The sequence below is a fragment of the Nerophis ophidion genome, linkage group LG17 (genome assembly GCF_033978795.1).
Source record: "Nerophis ophidion isolate RoL-2023_Sa linkage group LG17, RoL_Noph_v1.0, whole genome shotgun sequence".
Lineage (NCBI taxonomy): Eukaryota > Metazoa > Chordata > Actinopteri > Syngnathiformes > Syngnathidae > Nerophis > Nerophis ophidion.
The window spans coordinates 34,141,755-34,167,110 of record NC_084627.1 but is presented as its reverse complement, the minus strand read 5'-3'; the positions used below and the strand labels follow the sequence as shown (position 1 = coordinate 34,167,110).

The window sequence follows — 25,356 nt, the reverse complement described above, 5'->3', positions numbered from 1 at the left end:
TTCCGCCAAAATAAGTAGTTTTTTAGCCGCAGTTTGTTTGTTGTTATGGTCTTGTCGTGAAGAATATAATTTCCTGTTCTTGTCTGTAGGCTTTGGTTTCAGATGCATTAATAGGTTTGTTTTGCTGCTGCCTTTTTCAAACAAAGTTTGCAGCATGCAATCATCTGAGCCACGCCTGTTGGCGCAAAAACCAAAGGACTGACAACTCCTTTCTTTCCTTTGGAACGCCTTGCTTTCGTTAGCATTAGCAATATTTTGCTAAGTGTGCTGCCAAGGAAATAAGGTGGCCGGCAATCTAATCTGCAGCTAATCTGCAAAAGAGCAACATGTACACATACCATACAGTTAATGACATGGATTGGCTGCGTATGAACCGAATCAGTTAGTTTGTGTGTGGTTTTGGAGTTGTCTGACTGTTTTTGTAGCCGCAAACGCAACACCAAATGAGCCACCAGTGTGTGTCTTTTGGCGCAAATGAAGAAAGCGTGGAAACTGCCAATACTAAATATAATTTGTTTGTGTGATTCCAGCAGAAAGTAACCCATTTAGCTAGATAGTAGTTTTGTCTCTGATGTTTTGGTAACAACAACAGTAATCAGTTTTGCTCGTTAAAATAATTATTGAAGCGGACCAGTGCCACCTTTATCCTTTTAAAAGCTGCTGTCAATCTGTTGTGACCACTTGTTGAAAATGATCTAATAAATTGTTTTGTGTTTAAAGTTTCGGTTAGATTTTGGATTTAGATTTCGTGCAGTGCATTGTTTTTCCATGTGGGGAGGACATGAGAGCAGTGCGCAATTGCACACCTTAGAGGCAACAACACATGGTCCATCTATGGGGGTCAGAATAAATATACAGTGTTACTTCAACTTTAAGAGTATTTTGAGATACGAGCCATCCTTCAAATTTTTGTTATGCTTTTAGTTGCGAGCGTACTTTGAGTTAAGAGCATTTTTACAGTCGGTTGAGGTACTTTAGAGTGTCAAAGTGTTGTGCTGTTTGAGCAATAAAGAGTTAATATATCATTACATATTGTTTGATTCATTTGACCAGGAAACTAACAAGGTTTCATTGGACAGTTGATCTGCATGTTTTAGGGCCTCACAGAGATCACCATCTTGCACTCCGATAGTCAGAACTAATAACGTTAGAGCAAAGGAGACAACCAAATCAGAGAAACAAACTATTAAAAATATTTTACCTGTTAGCAGCCTACCAGAATAAATTAACCAGACTGTAGAATTGTCAGTTCCTATCACAAGAAGCTGCAGCAAGCCTCTTTGGCATTCTGTCACGCACATCCAAATAATGAACATTTATCCATAAAAAGCTTCAGATTGTGTTTAACATTTCAATTTATTCTGTCTAAGCCTGACTCAACAAACTGGATGGTTGAATAGCGTTGGTACACAGATACACACATTGCTTGTTTACCACTGACTTTCCCGGTCATTCTCTCAAAGACGTACCAGATGACTCAAGAGAAACACCCAAACACCTCTCTGAAAACAAGTCGGTCCAGCAGCACTAGACGAAGAATCAGCCAAAGGAGAAACCACACGGTCTCTAGGGTAAATGCTGTACAATACTATTACATAGAACTACTGTAATTGTATGTAGTAGCTGTATTAATTTTCAAACAGCATTTCATACCTAAAAATTATTTTTTCTTTTCAAAAAAGGTATGTTACATGTGTTGTGGGAGAGCCGGGCACGGAATAAATAGATTTTTTTAGGTTGTCTTAGAATAGTCAACTATTGGATTTGACAATGAACCTTGAAGGCAAGCCGTCAAGACATTTAACCTTTTCAGTCCTCTGGAGGAGAGTTAAAAAACAGAGGCCTCAAACACCCTCTCAACACAGTGGTTGTTTTGAAAGGACATGCCTAAATGGGGGACGGGATGCATTGCCGCCAGACAGGAGTCAGACACATAGCATGCCGTCTGTGGAAAGTTGAAGCGTGCCAACTGCCCAAGTGAGACTCGCTGAAAAACTGGACAAGGTGTGTGCTTTGACCAGTTCACTCAGTTAGGTAGCCTCCCTTACTGCTCCTCTCTGGCAACCGCAATAATCCTTCGGTTGGTTCACGCACGGAAGTCTTGTAACGACATATAGTTCCTCGTTATAATCAAATTTGATAGTCAGGCCAATCCAAGGACCTTGCTAAACTATTCAATCTATACTGTGTTCATCACAGTGTTTTTCTTTAAGGTGGAAAGTGTCTCTAATAAGAGTAGTTTATATGTGGGGTTCCCCATTAGCTGTGCTCTTGCTAGCATACAACAAATGTTAAATGTTTTGACAAAATCCAAACAAATTAGACTATGAGAATCCTTAGTCGAAAAAAGTCCTTCACATTTCTAACCTTATGAACTGTTCATATCTGTGTAAGGGGGCAAATTTAGAAAATACTTATTTTCCCCACAGTATATAAGCACGAACAAGATAAAACATATACATAACTGAATACAGTACTCAAAATGTTGAACTTTAGTTACAGAGAAACAAAGTAATAAAAAGTTGCTGGCGAGATCAGGGGTGGCCACACTTTCAGCAGGCGAGCTACTTTTCAAATGACCAAGTCGAGAGACACACACACACACACACACACACACACACACACACACACACAAAAATCAGTGAAGATTTATCTTTTTTTTTTTTTTTATGCCTGCCTGGCAATTGACTGATACACCTCCGTGTTTGACTGGTAGCTCTCGATCTAAATAATGGCCACCCCTGGGCTCAATCAACACTGGTGTATAATAAAATGTACCTTTCTTCATGTTGGGTGAAGGTGTAAAGGGAGGTGCTTCAGATATAGTTGTCGTCTTAAGTCTGGTGGACAAATACTTTTCTTCTGTAAAGAAACAGTGCGCAAAATGTTTTCTTTCTTACCAGGTATGTAAAAAAACATTCATAAATGCATTACCTGGTAGACATCTCCTTTGTAACCAAGTGTGACTCAACTGTAGGGCAAGAGAGGCATTGGTACGCTGGTGTTGCCCTGCCAAGCCCAGACTCAGAGGTCCACAGTTTGCCTGGTACTGCTCAAAGTCTGGACACACCCAGAGGGGACACTACAAACAAAGGGTCAGGTGAAGTTACAGTGAAACCGTAAAGTACTCACAGTGCTTCACTTTTGCCACATTTTATTATGTTAAAGCCTCATTCCAAAAATAGATTACATTCATTTTCAGCATTAGAAAAACAATACCCTGTAATGACAATGTGAAATAGTGGTTTATGGTTTTATTTTATATTTTTTTAGAAATAAATAAAATAAAAATAAAATGTGCATTAGTATTCATAGCTTTTGCATGAAGCTCAAATGTAAGCTCAGGAGCATTCAGTTTTAACTAAACATCCTTGAGATGTTCCTTTGGCTTAATTGAACCCCACCTGTGGTAAATTGAGTTGGTGAAACATGATTTGGAGAGGCACACACCTGTCTATAAAAAGCTCCCACACATAACAGTGTATGGCAGAGCAAAAACCAAGAATGAATTCGAGAGAATTGTCTGTAGAGCCGCGAGACCGGATTTTCTTAAGGAACAAATCCGGGGAAGGGCACAGAAAAATATCTGCTGCCTTTAAAAAGGTCTCAATGGAAGAAGACATTTGGAACCACCAGGACTCTTCATAGGGCTGGCCGTCTAAACTGAGCGATCGAGGGAGAAGGGCCCTAGTCAGGGAGGTGACGCAGAACCCGATGGTCAGAGCTACAGCATTCCTGTGTGAGAATCTTACAGAAGGACAACCATCTCCGCAGCAATCCAACAATCAGTCCTGTATGGTAGAGTGGCCAGACGGAAGCCCTTCACACATAAAAGGTTGCTAAACTGTGCGGACACTTTCAGACCATGAAAAACAAAATGATGTAATCTGATGAGACAAAGACTGAGCTTGATGTTTGGAGAAAAGCAGGGACCGCTCATCACTAGGCAAAGACCGTCCCTACAGTGAAGCATGGTGGTGGCAGCATCATGCCGTGGGGATGTTTTTCATTAGCAGGAACTTGAAGACTAGTCAGGATAGAGGGAATGATGGATGCAGCAAGGTACAGAGCACCCTGGATGAAAACCTACTCCAATGCACTCTAAGTGCAACTGAAGCGACAATCTTTCAGCAGGAAAACCACCCTAAGCGCACAGCCAAGATATCAAACAAATGGCATCAGAACAACTCTATAAATGTCCTAAAGTGGTGCAGTCAGAGTCCAGACTTGAATCCAATTGAACATCTCTGGAGATATCTGAAAATGGCTGCGCACCAAAGCTTCCTATAGAACATGATGGAGCTTGAGAGATGCTGCAAAGAAGAATGGGTGCTGCTTAAAGATAGGTGTGCTAAGCTTGTGGCATCATATTCAAAAATACTTAAGGCTGTAATTGTTGCCACAGGTGCATCTACAAAGTATTGAGCAAAGGCTGTGAATACTCATGTACATGCATTTTTTTTTCAATATAATGTGCAAACATCTCTAAAAATATCTGTCACATCGTCATTATGGCGTATTGGGTGTAAAATCCAGAGGACACAAATGAATATCTTCTATTTTGGAACAAGGTTGTAAGATAACAAAATGTGGAACAAGAAGCACTGTATTTACAAAAAGGTAACTAAAACTCAATCATTGTTTGGTTGGTCTAAACTTACGCAGATTTCTTTGGCCCTGCTCCTTAGCACAGACATTGCCTCTTCTGGCTGTTTGACTGTGAAAGCAGGGACTCCTGGCTATAAAGCAAGCATTGGGGAATCAGCATGTTACTTGGCAGAAGAGAATTGGAAAAACAATCTCATTCTGTTAACTACTTTTTAAAACGACGTGCTGAGTAATGTCACATTTGATACCAGGCAGAGTTCATTGTGCCCATTTTCTAATGAACAACTAGGTACAAATGGCTCCCCTCCCACAGACAACAGGAGCTAACAATGCCAGGGGCCTAAATTACAGTATTAACTGTGTTTACGCACAAATGTGTGTGTAGTGGGTATGTGAGAACATTCCCACGCAAAGTATGAAATTGGAAAAACTTTTACCCTGCATTCCAACAACAAAACTCCAAATTGAAATGGCCAAGTCAAGTGCAAACGGTGGCACTTTAATTTATTAACCTGACAAAGTATGCCACATTATTTTGGCTTGATGTGGTCTTCACAAATTCTGCAGTTTGATTACCCTGCCTCTAATATCACTGCAATTTAAATAAGAGGAAAGTCTGCCTGTTAACTAGCTTATTGAGAAATTTAAGACAGAACTAGGTGTAGGAAACTCGGTCAATATTTCTAAGTTTATGTATTCATGATTTTTTTTATTTTTCATGTCTATTTGGCAAACTGTGCCATTGACTCATTGATCTGCAGTAAAAGTAATGGTTGCAATATTTTTATGTTTGTTATTTGATCCTTTAAATAATTTATGGATTAGGCTGTGCTTTGGTTTTGCAGCACATAACCTTCTAAATCGATAATTTGATTCGACCTGCACTTACAGTAAACACTGAACATGTCTTTAGTCTGTTACAAAATATATATGTACGAAATGGTTTTTTTCTTTTCCCGTGTTAACTTGTAAATTGGACAGACTAAACTTGAACTGTGAACAAGATGTCTCAAAAGGCAATTTTGAAATAAGGAATTGTAAGTAAAAGTGTACTTGTCCTGCAAAATTTCATTACTGCAAATTGCATTAAGGTATTGTTTCTTGAAGTACAAAAAAACAGTACATTTCTAAGATATTTCTCTCAGACCCTTGTTTTAGTAGCATAATCAGACAGGATATATAACACATAGCGATTTCATCGTGAAGGCTGGAATGTGCTTTTATTTTTTCTAGCACACTTGACAGTTCTGTGTTAGTGTGCAGGGAGACGAAGAAGTAAACAGTAGGATCTCCTGAGGTACAGCTTTCTTCATAGTGAGCTTGCACCACAATGACAGTTATTTTACAAAACGCTGTTAAAAATATAGTAAATAAAGTTTCAGTCAGATGTTGACGTTGTATGACTAATGCTGAGCACCTAAAAGACCTGCTTGAAGACAATGAGTGTGGGGATATATCTTTGCCAACCAAAGTTGATAAGGCCTCTTATTACTGTATTTTCATTGTCCACAGAGAATAAGGTGGTAGCTAGTAAACTCCTTAGGTTTTGTTTTGCTCCGGAGAGCTTTTTAAAGTCAATATAAGATTACATTAGCATAGTGTGAGGTGCCACTGCTAGACCAACAAGACTCTCCAGTGGTGGGAGGCGGGGAATCAATATAATCAGTATTGCAAAATGTAAATGATATCGATCAAGTTATTATTATTTTTTTACCAAGTCGAGTGGAATGGCTTAGTCAAGTTGGCAAGCACGATTTTGAGAAAAATATAATTGCGAATTTTCTGGCAAAAACCGCAATTGATTTGCGGTCATTTTGGTATTATAAATTTGAACGCAAAAACTGCTAACTTGATGAGTGAAGGAAGTCATGTAACATTAAGGCTGTCAAACAAATATTTTAAGCTGCCACACATTGTAGCAATATTCAATAATAGATCAATTGCATTGATCATGTCTTTTTAAAATATAGGTTTATAATTATTGTGTGCAGACAGAAGTGTTTGAGTAAGAGATGTGTCTTATCTGCTGACAGCCTTTTTTAGACACCAGGAAGCTATGACAGCTCTGTTGAAGGCTGAAGTGTCAGCAGGTGAGAGACATCTCTTCCTCAAAAACCTTTGTCTGCGTACAAGTATGCTGTACCAAAATGCAATCTACGTCCAAGGATGTTTGGGTGTCTGTAAATAGTGCCTTATTCTGGATTATTGAAAGTCTGCTCTGTGAATGTGTTGTGCTTTATGATGTGGTGAAAATCTAACAAATAGACAAGGACATACCATGTCATGTGTGTGATCCCAATACTGACCTTAAAGATGCCACCTTTTTGCCAGGCAATCTTTTCCAAGGTGTCTCCAAGAATCTGAGTGTGGTCTATTCCTAGAGATGAGATACCACATACCCAAGGTCTCCTGCAGAGGTGGAGAATCAGTACCGTATTGACCCAAATATAAGAACATCATTTTTCTGTGATTGAATATATTCCAAACGTCTAACAAATGTATACAAAACAAAATTTGACATGGTTTTATTTTTGTAAACTTTGTTTAGTTTTTATTCGGGCGTGTGCACACACACACAATATAATGCAACAAGAAAAATATACTAACACTAATAACAGATTTGTCTTTGAGATATGCGCATACAACACCCCCAAGTCCCCGCCGCCATATACAGATTGCCAATATGAGGGGAAACACTGTTGGGGATAATGTTAATTTTTTTCTTCTATATAACACCAGATCACACAGATAATTTTCGTGCAGAAGAAGTCTTTACACTTTGTCCTTTGCTCTAAGAAACTAAATCATTCAGAAGCAACAAAGCTATGGTAACTGTCTTGTATTCAAATTGAAAAAATACGGAAAGTATTATAGTAAACAGTAATTGCGACGTGTCATAATTGCAATGCATCAAAAAAAATGGCCAACTGTCAAGTCCAAAATATGATCTCTAAATACTGTAACTTTTTATTTGAGTGAAAACGCTACCTTACAACGTTGGTGCAGTCATACGCTCCGCCAATCCCAACTTCAATTACAGCCAAATCCACCTGAATAAAATAACACAATTTAACATCCCCAAGCATTGGAGGGCAATACCTCAAATCCTCCCCAAATTAATCATCTCAATAGCTTGGGTATTCTAGTGCAGTCAAACCTTGGCTTTCACACGCCCGCTTTTCATGATTTGTGTTTTGCCGCAAATGTGATTTTGCAGTGCATTGTGGGGGATGTGTAGACATACTTGTTGGATTAAGGCTTTGTTTGCAATGCAAAGCGCAAGAAACAAACTGGAATAAAATGGATCGTACAATATAAAAAAAAAACAAGGACTGTATTGAGACAAACTGTACCCTAATCCAAAAGGATCACTACCTGAAAAATAAATACAAAAAATGGTGAGATTGAACGTCTGATGGACGGGAAATTTGAAACGAGAAAAAGTGTCACTAAACGTGTCTACATTATGGCAAGGGAATCAGTTTTAATACCAGGTGAAGAATTTCAGAATGCAAAGCCTGTTAAGGGATAGTCCTTTGTTCAAATTGTGCATAATCTATGGCTTTAATCCCTTATGTTTCCAAGATGCGTGAGGTTCCCCGGCCTTGTTTCATAAGCAGGGTTCCCCTGAATTTTTTTTCCGACTTTGAAATACTTTGAACACTGTGCTACCCTCTGTGAAAATACTTTTGTTTGCTTCCCCACAATTAAAAAGTACAGACAACGTGCTTTTTTCCAAAGAACTGTAAGCCGTTTGTGGCCCGCAGCTAGCGTGCCTAACGTATAACCCAACTAAATGCTAGGTGTGTTACTGAATAAAATAGGCCTTGATTCAAACTTACCAGTCTGAAAATGTCATGAACACCAACACGTACCAGGTGATGATGGCATGTAAAGTCATGTCTGTTAGTCTCACGGCTGCTAACAGACTATTTGCCGTCTCTTGATTAGCTTCATAACCAGACTTCCTGCAGCTTTGCTTTCACACTGGAATTGAGAAGAATCTCACAAAATCCTTTGGTTTCCTAATGTGATCATTACCACAATTGTGGCTGTTAATGATACTGCACATTCACGCAATGTTTTGAACTTGTTCAAGAAAAAAACTTAGGCAGAGTCAAGCATTCACTTATGTAAATAAGCGATTCAGAGTCCAGCAAGACCCGCAATGCATTTCCTAGTCACACTTTCAAGACCTATACTGTCTTGGTTATTGTACAGTCCATCCGGAATGTATTCACACCACTTCACTTTTACCACATTTTGTTAAGTTACAGCCATTACAAGTATGTAATGTCTTAATGGGGAAAGACGTTAATGTCTCATTTTCATTTTAGTATTTAAGCTTGTGAGCTGGCGTCAGTCCGTAAGTTTATCAAAGTGTAGTTAATCAGTTTTTAAAAATGTTTTTATTTAAAAAACAGTAATACTAACCATAGGGCGTTTTACCAGACATCATTAATATCATATATTGTTACATCCCTACTCAATATAGTGAGTTACTAAACATGACACAGACCACCAACAAAGGTTTTGAAAAGTCTATTATCTCTCCTCAAGCTCCACTAACCACTCTCACCTCTCCACCAAGAAGTCTTCAATAAAAAGGTAAAAGTTATGTTAGAAGTAAATGTTTTAATTTTATCATTCAATTATATGTATTTAACTTTTTTCTGTATGTAAAACTACAAATATATACTATAAAATGTGTTTTGGCGCCCGGACGGGCTGCGACACTGCGGAGCTCTTGCTAAAGATGGAACATTTGACGGAAATGCCGGACAGTTCTGCAGACTTCATGGCTGGCTCGCATCGTGGTCACTCCGTGATCACGTACGACCGCCAGACACTTCTGGATATGGACATATCGGGCCGTTTTGGACTGATAGACGCGTGCTTGTTCGACGTGCTAACTAGCATGGGAATACTTCGGCGGCTACATCCAGCGGCCTGTGAAGCAGGGGAGTATAGTAGCAGCGGGGGCCGTCTACGGAGCAGACGCCAGCGGTGTGATCGGAAACGGGGATGCCGAGCGGGGCTAAAAACAAAGCAGAAAGCTAATCCCCACAGAACACCACTTCCCTCCATCCTGCAGCCGGATTTAAATAAAGGATGCGAGACTACTGGTCTGGGTAAGGAGTCAGTTAAATTAGAACAAGTTTTTTCTGCTTTGAGTGTTTCAGAGTTGGACATGTGTTTTACCGAGGTGGCTAACTATGATGCGTGCAGTTTATCAAAGCAACAAACAAACAATCGGAAAATCCCCGTTACTGAGGTGGCTAACCATGATGCGTGCAGTTTATCAAAGCAACAATCAAACAATCGGAAAATTCCCGTCGTATCAATTCCTAGATATGGTCGTAATTATACTAAATGCACTGGGCATAATAAACACAACATTATTAATATTGCTACTACGGATAATTTGATCAAAAATTCCCTAAAACAGCCGACTACCTATAATATAGGTTTTTTAAACATAAGATCATTGTCTCCCAAAACGTTGTTAGTTAATGATATTATCAGAGACAATAATCTTAACGTCATCGGTCTCAGCGAAACCTGGCTTACACCAAACGACTTTTTTGCGCTAAATGAGGCAGGTCCTCCTAACTTTACACATGCGCATATTGCCCGTCCGCTTAAAAGGGGTGGGGGGGTCGCACTAATATACAACGAAAACTTTAACCTTAGTCCTAACATAAATAATAAATATAAATCGTTTGAGGTGCTTACTATGAAGTCTGTCACACCGCTCCCTCTACACCTGGCTGTTATCTACCGCCCCCCAGGGCCCTATTCGGACTTTATCAATGAATTCTCAGAGTTCGTTGCTGATCTAGTGACACACGCCGATAATATAATCATAATGGGGGACTTTAATATCCATATGAATACCCCATCGGACCCACCGTGCGTAGCGCTCCAGACTATAATTGATAGCTGTGGTCTCACACAAATAACAAATGAACCCACGCATCGCAACGGTAATACGATAGACCTAGTGCTTGTCAGGGGTATCACCGTTTCCAAAGTTACGATACTCCCGTATACTAAAGTATTGTCCGATCATTACCTTATAAAATTCGAGGTTCAGACGCATGTTCGTCAAACTAATAATAATAATAACTGCTATAGCAACCGCCACATTAATACGGCCACAACGACAACTCTTGCTGACCTACTGCCCTCGGTAATGGCACCATTCCCAAAGTATGTGGGCTCTATTGATAACCTCACTAACAACTTTAACGACGCCCTGTGCGAAACCATTGATAACATAGCACCGCTAAAGTTAAAAAAGGCTCCAAAAAAGCGCACCCCGTGGTTTACAGAAGAAACTAGAGCTCAGAAATTATTATGCAGAAAGCTGGAACGCAAATGGCGCAAGACTAAACTTGAGGTGCACCATCAAGCATGGAGTGATGGTTTAATAACTTATAAACGCATGCTTACCTTAGCTAAAGCTAAATATTACTCAAATCTCATCCACCGTAATAAAAACGATCCTAAATTTTTGTTTAGTACGGTAGCATCGCTAACCCAACAAGGGACTCCTTCCAGTAGCTCCACCCACTCCGCTGATGACTTTATGCAATTCTTTAGTAAGAAAATTGAAGTCATTAGAAAGGAGATTAAAGACAATGCGTCCCAGCTACAACGGGGTTCTATTAACACTGACACGATTGTATATACGGCGGATACTGCCCTCCAAAATAGTTTCTCTCGTTTTGAGGAAATAACATTAGAGGAATTGTTACAACGTGTAAATGGAATAAAACAAACAACATGTTTACTTGACCCTCTTCCTTGGAAACTGATCAAGGAGCTCTTTGTATTATTAGGTCCAGCAGTGCTAAATATTATAAACTTATCACTTTCCTCGGGCACTGTTCCCCTAGCATTCAAAAAAGCAGTTATTCATCCTCTTCTTAAAAGACCTAACCTCGATCCTGACCTCATGGTAAACTACCGACCGGTGTCTCACCTTCCTTTTATTTCAAAAATCCTCGAAAAAATTGTTGAGGAGCAGTTAAATGAACACTTAGCGTCTAACAATCTATGTGAAACCTTTCAATCCGGTTTCAGGGCAAATCACTCCACGGAGACAGCCCTCGCAAAAATGACTAATGATCTATTGCTAACGATGGATTCTGATGCGTCATCTATGTTGCTGCTCCTCGATCTTAGCGCTGCTTTCGATACTGTCGATCATAATATTTTATTAGAACGTATCAAAACACGAATTGGTATGTCAGACTTAGCCCTGTCTTGGTTTAACTCTTATCTTACTGATAGGATGCAGTGTGTCTCCCATAACAATGTGACCTCGGACTACGTTAAGGTAACGTGTGGAGTTCCCCAGGGTTCGGTCCTTGGCCCTGCACTCTTCAGCATCTACATGCTGCCGCTAGGTGACATCATACGCAAATACGGTGTTAGCTTTCACTGTTATGCTGATGACACCCAACTCTACATGCCCCTAAAGCTCACCAACATGCCGGATTGTAGTCAGCTGGAGGCGTGTCTTAATGAAATTAAACAATGGATGTCCGCTAACTTTTTGCAACTCAACGCCAAAAAAACGGAAATGCTGATTATCGGTCCTGCTAGACACCAAACTCTATTTAATAATACAACTCTAACATTTGACAACCAAACAATTAAACAAGGCGACACGGTAAAGAATCTGGGTATTATCTTCGACCCAACTCTCTCCTTTGAGGCACACATTAAAAGCGTTACTAAAACGGCCTTCTTTCATCTCCGCAATATCGCTAAAATTCGCTCCATTCTGTCCACTAAAGACGCTGAGATCATTATCCATGCGTTTGTTACGTCTCGCCTCGACTACTGTAACGTATTATTTTCGGGTCTCCCCATGTCTAGCATTAAAAGATTACAGTTGGTACAAAATGCGGCTGCTAGACTTTTGACAAGAACAAGAAAGTTTGATCACATTACGCCTGTACTGGCTCACCTGCACTGGCTTCCTGTGCACTTAAGATGTGACTTTAAGGTTTTACTACTTACGTATAAAATACTACACGGTCTAGCTCCATCCTATCTTGCCGATTGTATTGTACCATATGTCCCGGCAAGAAATCTGCGTTCAAAGGACTCCGGCTTATTAGTGATTCCCAAAGCCCAAAAAAAGTCTGCGGGCTGTAGAGCTTTTTCATTTCGGGCTCCAGTACTCTGGAATGCCCTCCCGGTAACAGTTCGAGATGCCACCTCAGTAGAAGCATTTAAGTCTCACCTTAAAACTCATTTGTATACTCTAGCCTTTAAATAGACTCCCTTTTTAGACCAGTTGATCTGCCGTTTCTTTTCTTTTTCCTCTATGTCCCACTCTCCTTTGTGGAGGGGGTCCGGTCCGATCCGGTGGCCATGTACTGCTCGCCTGTGTATCGGCTGGGGACATCTCTGCGCTGCTGATCCGCCTCCGCTTGGGATGGTTTCCTGCTGGCTCCGCTGTGAACGGGACTCTCGCTGCTGTGTTGGATCCGCTTTGGACTGGACTCTCGCGACTGTGCGCCGATGTCCCACTGGGTGTGAGTTTTCCTTGCCCTTATGTGGGCCTACCGAGGATGTCGTAGTGGTTTGTGCAGCCCTTTGAGACACTAGTGATTTAGGGCTATATAAGTAAACATTGATTGATTGATTGATTTGTGGGTGTCTGGGAGAAGATCATTTGGATTGGAAAAATAGCCTCAGTTTTTGCACAATTTGGTTTTTATCTGACAAATTATGAACGAAAACCAAAGTTTGACTGTATAACCTAGTGCAGAATACTTTCAAGAACAGGAGTATTATGATGACAGGCACTGTGAACCAACCACTAACTTAAAAGCATTGGTGTCCTACATTGACTGCCTACCTTCTCCTGAAGGAAGACATGGAAGGCTAAGATGGTGAGGAAACGAAAGTATGCAGGCATTGTCCCATCATTGGCTTCCTAAAAGTTGAAAAGGAAATTATTTTGCATTCAATAAATTGCATTCTCATGAGTGTCTTAAATAATTATACATAATCAACTCATTTTATAATAAATAATTACCAAAATTTAATGTAGTTACAATATTCACTTGCTTTTGAATTGATTGTAAATTCAGGGTTTCCCACACATGCATTTATTTATGGCGGCCCCCCACGAAAGAATTACGGCCGCCACAAATAATATAAATATTTTTTTTTTTTTCCGGCTTTTGACTCGCTCGACCGCTCATAAAAGCAATGGGACTCTGTCTGTGAATGGAACTTGTAGTTACATATTATATAAATATTATATAAACATGTATATAAATATGTACATAAAGTGTTGTAATTATATTTTCCAACTCCGCGTTCTTCTTGGTCATCGTCCCCGCTGCCTCAAGCACCCCCCCGCACGACCACACCACCACAAATAGATGCCTGACCTGTGGGAAACAATGAAATTACATTTATTTAAAAAGAATATATTAAAAATGTTCAATAATTGACTTAAGAGGGACCATTTGGTAATATATTATTTGTTAGTTTTGCTTTTAAAGAAGTTATCCACTTAATTGCGTATTAACCAGTTTTATGATCCAGTGTTGTGCTCAAGCACTTGTACTGTATGTACTACTTAGAGGACCCCTGCTAGAACCCATTGTCCTTTTTCTGTTATTAGGGGTGTAATTGTATGGCGTTACATTTGTGTTAATGTTGAGGTTGCACAGGCAGATTTGGAGGACAAAACAATTTTTTGCAAGCACAAACATATTTTGAAAATAAATTTAACTCAGGCAAAACATAGAGCAAATACAAAATGTATTTTGTGCACAATAAAAGTGTTTGCTTGTTTCCTATTATCAATATTAACGCTCACAATTTGGGCTGTCAGCAGTCAGAAGGCTGCGCTCTGTGGCGCCTCCTCTCTTCCGTTGTCTTAACCTCACCCTTTTGCTCATTCAACTTGTTTTTCTGCACTTGCTTAGATTTCTGCTCTGCGCTTGCGCAAGTTTAGACACACAGTGTTATTTATATTTTTGTAAAAATGGCAACCAATCAGAGAACTGGATAATGTACTTTGATTGGCTGCTTGGTCTCAAATGAGATTGCTCTGAAAAACGATTTTCCACATGGCAATGCTGCCTGTATGAAATGTATGTAGGTATAGCTTTATTTATTTATAACAACTAAAAGCAGACATGTAAAGCTGAGGTGACAGTAGTGACACGTTAAAATAAGACCTCAACCATCAGAATTTCGCTCCTTTTTGCCCTGAGAGAGAGACCTTCATATTCAACCATTGCAGACAGCTTTGTGCAGGGATCTTTTTTCAACATTTAGAAGTAAAAGCCGTACATCTTTTTCTTTGGATTTTTACACCTAAATAGCATGATTCATGTCTTATGTGTCTTCATAATGTGTGAGTAATAGTTGATCTTTTGGAACTATATTTACAACTTAAATCATATTAGTTGTTCTCAAACGCTATTTACATTTTTATTTCACTGGAAAATGTTAACATTTATATGTTTAAACAATTGCTATGATTTTGTGTTTAGGACAATCAAGGAGGAAATTGACTCTCGACAAATTACACGACAACAGAGCAAAAAGAAATGCAACTATTCCAAAAAAGGGGAACATATTCAGTTATTACAATGAAATCCCCTTAGTATTTACACGTACAGTTCAAAGTACAAACCTTTCAACAGGATTTAAAAAATATATCAACTGCTTTATAATAGAGCCATATTTAAACATTAAAAAAAAGGTCTGGTCTTTTTCAGAATAAATTTATATTTTCTATTATTTAAAAAAAATGTATTAATCCATTTTCTATCTGTTTGTGCCTCTCAGGGGGTGGCTGAAAACTATCCCAGCTGCACTGATGCGGAAGGCAAGGTTCACCATGGACAAGTCGCCACCTCATCACAGGGCCAACACAGACAACCTTTACACGTTAGGGACAATTTTGTGTGTTTAAAATAAGATCTACGTAGTACTATGCAATGTTACTGTATGGATTCCAACAAGAAAGACCACAAAGACTTCTGTTTGGAACATCATCTGGATTGTGTCCATTTTGAGGTTACACATATATCCAACTACCTCAAGTGAGTTTGCTAAACTGATTGTTGTATTAACTATTACAATTTCATCAAAAAAACGAGCTAGTCAAGCAATCATCATATAATATTTCTCCATAAACTAATCAATAAGTATTTGCTTTATAAAGACAATCATGGTACCTCGATCCAGTTAATAAAAATTAATGCATAAATAATGCTAAATTTAATGCATTGCATGTAGATATCCGAACAACCTTATTGCTGAAATAGCTGTATTAGGTATTACAATTGTATCGAAAAACAAACTAATCAAGCAATCGTCATATAATATTTCTCCATAAACTACTCAATAACTATTTGCTTTATAAAGACAATCACGGTACCTCGATCCAGTTAAAAAAAAATGAACTAATGCATAAATAATACAAAATGTAACGCATAACATGTAGATATCCAAAAACCCTCTTATTGTTGAAATTCACTGCATATTTAAAGCAGATTTTAAAAATAAAGTTGATCCGGGTGCTCTACAAATTACGTTAAAGTAGAAAGTAGTCCACCAAGTTCAAAAATTTAAGATTTCTCTATGAGCAGGAGATAAATCTACCGACAGCATACACAAGATAAAATATACAACTTTAATTCAAACCTATATTTAATATTTTGTTAGGTTTCTTTCTCTTCTTTTATTCACTGCAAGCCGGAGGATGTCAACACTTTACACAACCAGGAAGTGTTGCAAATTGCGAAGGCTCGTCCATCACGAATAAAATCGCTCCAGTTGCAACTGGAGGACATAGTTGCTGAAAAAATATTTTTCAAGTGAGTTTAATTTTTTTTTTTTTTTTTTTTAAATAGGTTTGTGCTTGCAAAAAATATTTTCTGGATTCAAATACTGTGTTTGCGACCTCAACATTAAGACACAGGTACAAAACATTTGGGTTTGGCCCTGAGGCATACCGATTTCCCACACTCACGTTATGAGTCAACTCAACAAAAATGCAGTAAACAAATACAGTTCAGCCCAGCCTTCGGCAAACGGGAGTCATTAGACATAAAAAAAAAAAAAAAAAACATTTCTAAAAACAGATTGGATTGTATGTCTGGTTTAGTGATGAATCATTTTGCAACATAACCACATTACATAGCAACAAACATCTGTTTTTTGACGGTCTGTGGAATTGTGGTTTCCACACGCCCCCACTTTTTGTAAAATTCAGACTGACCATGTATATATAGTCCAAAACTTTGTGCATATTTCACTCATATCATTTCATGTAATGGAGTGCACAAAAAAAAAAATAATCCCACACATTGGTGACTCAATCGCTGCGCTTTTCTCTGGACCATTTTGATTGAGAAAGTGGGACAATGTACAAACCCTGTTTCCATATGAGTTGGGAAATGGTGTTAGATGTAAATATAAACAGAATACAATGATTTGCAAATCCTTTTCAACCCATATTCAGTGGAATGCACTACGACAAGATATTTGATGTTAAAACTCAAGCTTTATTTTTTTTGCAAATAATAATTAACTTAGAATTCCATGGCTGCAACACGTGCCAAAGTAGTTGGGAAAGGGCATGTTCACTACTGTGTTACATCACCTTTTCTTTTAACAACAGTCAATAAACGTTTGGGAACTGAGGAAACTAATTGTTGAAGCTTTAAAAGTGGATTTCTTTCCAATTCTTGTTTTATGTAAAGCTTCATTCGTTCAACAGTCCGGAGTCTCCGCTGTCATATTTTACACTTCATAATGCGCCACACATTTTCGATGGGAGACAGGTCTGGACTGCAGGGGGGCCAGGAAAGTACCCGCACTCTTTTACTACAAAACCACGCTGCTGTAACACATGGCTTGGCATGGTTTTGCTGAAATAAGCAGGGGCGTCCCATGATAACGTTGCTTGGATGACAAAATATGTTGCACCAAAACCTGTATGGAGCATTCAGCATTAAATGGTGCCTTCACAGATGTGTAAGTTACCCATGCCTTGGGCACTAATACACTTCCATACCATCACAGATGCTGGCTTTTGAACTTTGCGCCTATAACAATCCAGATGGTTATTTTCCTCTTTGTTCCGGAGGACACCACATCCACAGTTTCCAAATATAATTTGAAATGTGGACTCGTCAGACCACAGAACAATTTTCCACTTTGCATCAGTCCATCTTGGATGAGCTCGGGCCCAGTTAAGCCAGCGGCGTTCCTGGGTGTTGTTGATAAATGGGTTTTGCTTAGCAGAGTTTTAACTTGCACTTACAGATGTAGCGACAACTGTAGTTACTGACAATTGTTTTATGAAGTGTTCCTGAGCCCATTAGGTGATATCCTTTACACACTGATGTCAGTTTTTGATGCACTACCGCCTGAGGGATCAAAAATCTGTAATATCATTGCTTACGTACAGTGATTTCTCCATATTCTCTGAACCTTTTGATGATTTTACGGTCCGTAGATGGTAAAATCCCTAAATTCCTTGCAATAGCTCGTTGAGAAGTGTTGTTCTAAAACTGTTAAACAATTTGCTTACAAATTGGTGACCCTTACCCCATCCCTGTTTGTGAATTACTTAGCATTTCATGGAAGCTGCTTTTATACCCAATCATGGCACCCACCGGTTCCCAATTAACCTGCACACCTGTGGGATGTTCCAAATAAGTGTTTGATGAGCATTTCTAAACTTTATCAGTATTTATTGCCATCTTTCCCAACTTCTTTGTCATGTGTTGCTGGCATCAAATTCTAAAGGTAATGATTTAAACAAAAAAAATGTTTATCAGTTTGAACATTAAATATGTTGTCTTTGTAGCCTATTCAACTGAATATGGGTTGAAAATGATTTGCAAATCATAGCATTCCGCTTATATTTACATCTAACACAATTTCCCAACTCAAAAGGAAACAGGGTTTGTATATTAAAAGATTAACTCCTCCCTCCTCTCTGCCACCTTGGCCAATTAGTTTCTTCAATAACAGGTAAAATTGATGGTAATTGTTAATGTATTAATTTAATTTCTTGTTTTTTGCAAGAAAACCGTAATCATAAATGTGTTGTGTTATTGAGTCTCTGAACGGATTACCAGTAATTGGAATTGCATTATTTTTCATTGAGGAAAATGTCAGTTTTTCTAACATTTGTATATTGTCGGACCTTTTACAATGGATTACTAACCCATTCTGAGGAAACACAGAATGGTGTTGACAGTGACAAAGAAGCATCTTACTTTTAAAGTCACGAGACATGCATTAGGTTTGCCATTTTGAAGGTTTCACAATGCAAAACATGGAACTTTGCTGAAGGAAATAGTTTGATTTTACAGGCAATGAATACACTTAATGAGAGTAATGTGACCTAACAGAATGGTCACATGCAAGTCATTTTGTACCAGACATGAGTTCACTCAAAACAACACTTACAAGGGGAACTGCCCTTTTCTGGGGGGGATTTTGCCTTTCATTTACAAACCCTATGAGAAATAAGAACACTTTTTATTTTTATTTTAATAATCTGCAACTTTCTGTGTGTAGTAATGCTACTATTGGGAGCAATCCATTCTGCCTCTAAAGCAATATTAAAATACATTAAAAAAAACAAAACAATAGTACTTGAATTAAGTTCCCTAACTTGTATAATAAGCAAACTGTAGCCACATTGTTATTGTAAGAGCAAACAATGAGGAACTATTTGTGTAGCTTCGCCTTGCAATAGCATGCTACACCATTAGCTATAACCTTCCCCTCTTGGCTTCCATCTGCTCCAACCTTTCACCCTCTCTTTGTGCTGACTAAACTTCTATAACCAGCAGTTCATCCTACATATATTCAACTTTAAAAAGATAAGGTTGTGAACCACTATGTTCAAAAGTAGTCATCTTCGTCGTCTATTACAAAGTCTGCCATGCTGAGAAAATGTGTTTGATGTTGAAAGTCGACACACAATTGTTGCCAAAAGTCAAACCACTGAAATACCGTATTTTTCGGATTATAAATCGCTCCGGAGTATACGTCGCACCGGCCGAAAATGCATAATAAAGAAGGAAAAAAACAAATAAACGTCGCACTGGAGTATAAGTTACATTTTTGGGGAAAATTTGATAAAATCCAACACCAAGAATAGACATTTGAAAGGCAATTTAAAATAAATAAAGAATAGAGAACAACAAGCTGAATAAGTGTACGTTATATGACGCATAAATAACCAACTGAGAACGTGCCTTGTATGTTAACGTAACATATTATGGTAGGAGTCGTTCAAATAACTATAACATATAGAACATGCTATACGTTTACCAAACAATCCGTCACTCCTAATTGATAAATCCGATGAAATCTTCTTCCTCGATGTCGCTTTAAAACAACTCTGCCAACTCCAAAGGTATGCGCCGCTTCCTCTTGTCGTTTTCTGCAGCATATTTCACTACGTCCACCTTGTAATCTGCAGTACATGATCTCCTTTTTGGGGCCATTTTAGTTCAGCCCTTCTCAGTTTTTATAAGTTACCACCAACAATGAAATTATCCATTTTAATAGCTACGGCAGTAGCATATAGAATATGGCAGTTAGCATTCTATGACCCACAATGTACCTCTGCCATGGCCCTCCCCCGCCAAATTCTTATTGGTTGATGTGTGTGACGATTGCTGACATTTTCTTCCTGTCTTCCGCGAATGAGATAAATAATATTTGTTGATATTTTACGGTAACGTGATAATTTCACACATAAGTCGTTCCGAGGTATATTACGCACCCCCGGCCAAACTGAAAAAAACTGCAAATCATAGTCCAAAAAATACAGTAAATGCACCCAGGAAATAAGTTCTGGTAATGCTTAAAATAACCAAAATACAGTAAATATTGTACATTGTACATATTGTTATGAACGGTACTACGTATATGCATATGCACATACACATATATACATACTAGGGTTGTCTTGATTCCAAATCATTTGGTACCAGCACCAAAATGTTGGATCATTTTCAAATTAAGGGGAACTAAAAAAAATGTCAATATTGGATTTATTTTAACAGTCAATCTTACAATACAATAAACATGTTTTTATTGCACTCAAAGAACAATTTTAGAAGGTTAAAATATAAATTAAAGGGCACTAAACACATTCGACTTTTGTTGTTGAACTCCAACAAGTGACAATTTTCCGTATTAAATATAGTCTGCCATTAACAAGAATTAGGTTAAATTATAATGAAGTTTTATTTACATTATATTAAATGCTTCATGGTTTTATGGTTGCCACTCCCTGTCTGTGCTTTAAAAAAATACAATTATTAGTAAGTACTAAAAACAAACTATGGATACATATTTTCACAGATAAGCCATGCAGCAGGTCAAACACACATTTGTTAAATATAAAACACAAACTGTAGCAACTTGTTACAAAATACAGTCATTTCACTTGCATTAGTTGACTGCTAATTGGCCAGTTTAAACTCGGCTAATATTTGGCATCAAGCCAAGCAGCTGTGTACGCGTCTACATATCTACATGTGCACAGCATGAGAGTATTGTGGGTGTTTAAGAGAATGGCAACGTGTTGTCTGAGTGACGTCAGTGAGTGAGTGGGCGAGCAAAGAGAGACAGAGGTAGCGCTGCACTGCGCGGTATAAGGATGGACAAGTCCGATCGTGTCCTGCAAAACTAACAATAAAAGCAGCCAGATCACAAATCGGCAGCCTTCGTCAATCTGACCTGAAAGGAGAGCTTAGCAGACCCATTGACAGGTAAAGTGAAGTGTGTTAACCCCGAAGAAAACATCCACCCTGAAGGGAACGTCTGCCCTGTGCTCCTTGACGACAATTTGCACTGGAGCAGAACAGGTGCAACAACTACGTCATTACCTGTCGCTCTATAAACTCCTTGTGCAGATCTGAATGCTTATTTAAATGTCACGTGACTTTAAACTTGACAACTCGTTGGCTGGTTCTGAAACAGGCAAAATTGTTTTAGTCTTAATTTACCTGAAGTGAGTCTTGCTTTTTGAAGCAATACATTTTCTTTTACACTGAAGTTTTTAATACATTGAATGTTTATACAATGAATTTTAAAACACACATTTCGCTGACAAATTTTATTTTAAATGAAATGTCGGCATACTTTGGTGTGAAAAAAATGTGTTCTCAAAATTCAGTGTCAAAAAAAGCTTTCATAATAAAAGGCACAATTTAATCTCCATAGCTTTTGTCTTACATATACAACAACTCACCACAACTTTGACTTATCACCCGCACAACGTAATAATATCCATCAATAATTTAAACTTTACGATAATGATTAATCATTGATGAATAATGTCAGAGGTGACAATTGAAAAATAGGTTTATGTATATTCATATTGTTCCTCTTATATAGCTAAGTGAGCAAACCAACATAAGAAACAATTCTCCGTATTCATTTAACATTATGTTGGTATAATACTTATCGACTTTTTGATACAGCTCCAATAAGAGTCATATGATAATGTTGAGAGAGGAAACATGTGTTGGAGGTAATTATGCATGTGTAATTATTTGATTTGGCCTACTGAAAATATGATTATCATACATTTATTTAATAAAATAAAAAGGAATAACATGCATCTTTCAGGTGTTTAATTAGTTATGTTCAAGTAAAACATGCATGCGTATGACAGCGTGCTCTTGCCTCTTGTTACAAAACCCACCTTTGTTTCATCGAGGCGTCCGTAAACCTGCCAGAAGTATTTTGTAAAGAGATCTTTCCCAATAGGTTGTCCGTTGATTCGAATCCTCTCCCTTACTTCGACCAAATGTGGTGAACTATAAAAAAAGAACATAAAAAAAACAAAAACATAACTACAAACATAACTAAACCACATGACCAAAAAATCATCCCAACAAAAACTCTAAAAATGGTGATTAATAAGGCATTATAAATACCATGGTATTTTGGTTTCAAAGTCTACAATACAAGACGCTGCTTCCCATTATGTAAAGGTTGAGAGACACCAAACAGTATTATATTATTTTACACACTGAATGTTTTCATTGTTACTTTAAAGTCATCAACTAAGTTACATCCATCCATTTTCTACCGCTTGTCCCTTTCGAGGTTACGGGGGGGTGCTGGAGCCTATCTCAGCTGGATTCGGGAGGAAGGCTGCGTACACCCTGGACAATTCGCCACCTCATCGCAGGGCCAACACAAAGAGACAACATTCACACTCACATTAGGGCCAATTTTACCACTGCCAATCGACCTAGTTATTCTTTTAAATATGTGCTTAAAACAGTAGATGTTCCTGCGCAATTATTTTCACTTAGAAATACTTGTTTGTAGTAAAGAAATATGATTAGAACATTTTAGCATTACATTTGTGTTCAATTACAGTAAATGTGTTTATCCTAATAATTTTATGAACACTATAGCATTTTCACCAAGCTTCTTCTTTTTTGACATAAACTGCAATAGTATCGCACCACAGCCTTAACACCGTGATATCGTATCGTAAGAGTTTGATACCGTTGCTTCCCAAGTGATTAACCATTTGTATTTGGTTAAGGGAAGTATTTAATCCCTGACCAACCAACAAGTAATCTGACGCCAAGTGTCCATGAAACACAAATGAGACCTTTTGAAAATGTTGTCTTTTGGACTCCTAATTTCAAGTGTATTTAATTCAAACTACAAGCTATCACACAAACAAACATGTTAGGCATGAGCATAAAAATTAAGGATGCACAATATTTTTCCCCAGGAGGATACAGTTATTGATACATTTTTGATATATATTATTTTTTTTAATATAGATTAATCTGTAGTTAGTGCAAAAATTTCTTGCCGACTGGCTTTTGGGGCAGCTTATTTGGCAGCGCAGGCATCTTTTTAGGCTTTTTAAAACACCCTTGTAGTGTTTCGAGCGTTTGAGGTAGCTGATAAGGTTTGATGTGTTAAAAATTATGTTTTTTCTTTCCCTCCTTGCGGATTGTTTTATAGATCATTTGGCGATATCTTCCTCTGAAACAGTGAAAAAGTCCCCCATGATTGACCACGTCTGTTAACACTAAACTCAAGAGAAGTTTACAATAGGCTGTTTACAGCATCTGCGATGAGGTGGAAACTTGTCCAGGGTGTACCCCGCCTTCCGCCCAATTGTAGCTGAGATAGGCACCAGCGCCCCCCACAACCCCAAAGGGAATAAGTGGGAGAAAAATGGATGGATGTTTACTGCATTAGGGGAAAAAGGAGCGCTTGATTTGCTGACCCTACACACCTATAGCACAGTACGGATAATCTTTTTTTATTATAGCTTTTCTTTGGTATTGCTTATTTTTATCAAACTTATCGGTATGACATAATTTCTCATTTTAAAGAGATAATTATCTAAACATCCATCCATCCATTTTCTACCACTCGTCCCTTTTGGGTCATGAGGGTGGTGGAGCCTATTTCATGAGTTAAGCAATTGTTGGTTAGGAATTCTGTCAATAGCGTAAGCAACTGATATGGAAGTTCAGAACATTGGGAGATGTTCCCCATTTTATCCAAACTACTCATTTTAAACTACTATTAAATTGATCAATAAACTTCCATAAAGAAAACATATATTCAGTATTTTTTGGTTGAGTTGACATTTTGTAAATGTTGCTAAATAGTTCTTATCAAAACTACATAGTTATCAATTATTAATTCTTATCAAATAAAAAAAAAAAGCTACTTTCTCAGCAGTATGAACATCCATCCATCGATTTCCTACCGCTTGTCCCTTTTGGGGTCGCTGGCACCTATCTCAGCTGCCTTCGGGCGGAAGGCAGGGTAAACCGCCTCATCGCAAGAACATATCTATGAATATTTCCTCAAACATTGAATGTTTACCTGTAAAATCCTGTCCGGAAGCCGTAAGATCTTAAAATCTGTTCAGTAAATGCACATGTTGAGCCCTGAAAGATGAAAAAAAAAAAATAATTACCATGTTTATACATCTTTCCGTCTCCTTAAAGGGGAACATTATCACCAGACCTATGTAAACTTCAATATATATATCAGGGGTAGGGAACCTATGGCTCGAGAGCCAGATATGGCTCTTTTGATGACTGAATCTGGCTCTCAGATAAATCTTAGCGGACATTGCTTATTACGGTAAGTAATGAATAATTCCTCTGGTAATCACAGTGTCAAAAATAACGTTCAAAATCTAAAACATTCTCATGCATTTTAATCCATCCATCCGGTTTCTACCACACCTGTTCAAAAAGTCGCATTAATGGTAAGAAGTTTTTTATTTATTGTTGGCTAGCTTCAGAATAACAATGTTATTAAAAAGAATAAGAGACTTCTTATACTCTAAAAATGTTGGTCTTACTTAAAAATGCACGCATTTAGTTGTATTCAGTCTTGAAAAAAAATATGTCTCTCATGGAAATACTTTTAAAAATATTTCGCTTGTATGGCTCTCTCAGCCAAAAAGGTTCCCGACCCCTGATATACATTGATGTTGCAGAAAAAAGACCATATATTTTTTTAACCGATTTCCGAACTCTAAATGGGTTAATTTTGGCCAATTAAATGTCTTTCTGTTTAGCCCTCTTGAAGCGATGACGTCAGTACGTGACGTTGCCTAGGTAAGAAAGCTGCCATTTTCATTTTCTCAAACACTGAGTCGCAGCTCTGTTATTTTCCGTTTTTTCGACTATTTTTTGGAACCTTGGAGAC

At 38.1% G+C, this 25,356-nt stretch overlaps 1 protein-coding gene across 2 annotated transcripts in view; it reads right to left on the bottom strand.

Annotated features, from left to right (window-relative positions):
* fpgs (folylpolyglutamate synthase) overlaps nt 1-25,356 on the bottom strand; it is a 58,189-nt gene that overhangs the window by 16,180 nt on the left and 16,653 nt on the right. For both annotated transcript variants that reach the window (XM_061876788.1, XM_061876787.1), the window contains 8 exons: nt 24,520-24,584; nt 22,349-22,463; nt 13,490-13,567; nt 7,597-7,658; nt 6,915-7,017; nt 4,662-4,739; nt 2,935-3,082; nt 2,779-2,862 (listed from right to left, as the gene is read on the bottom strand). In XM_061876788.1, coding sequence (XP_061732772.1) covers nt 2,779-2,862; nt 2,935-3,082; nt 4,662-4,739; nt 6,915-7,017; nt 7,597-7,658; nt 13,490-13,567; nt 22,349-22,463; nt 24,520-24,584 — 733 coding nt within the window. The remainder of the gene's footprint in view (nt 1-2,778; nt 2,863-2,934; nt 3,083-4,661; nt 4,740-6,914; nt 7,018-7,596; nt 7,659-13,489; nt 13,568-22,348; nt 22,464-24,519; nt 24,585-25,356) is intronic.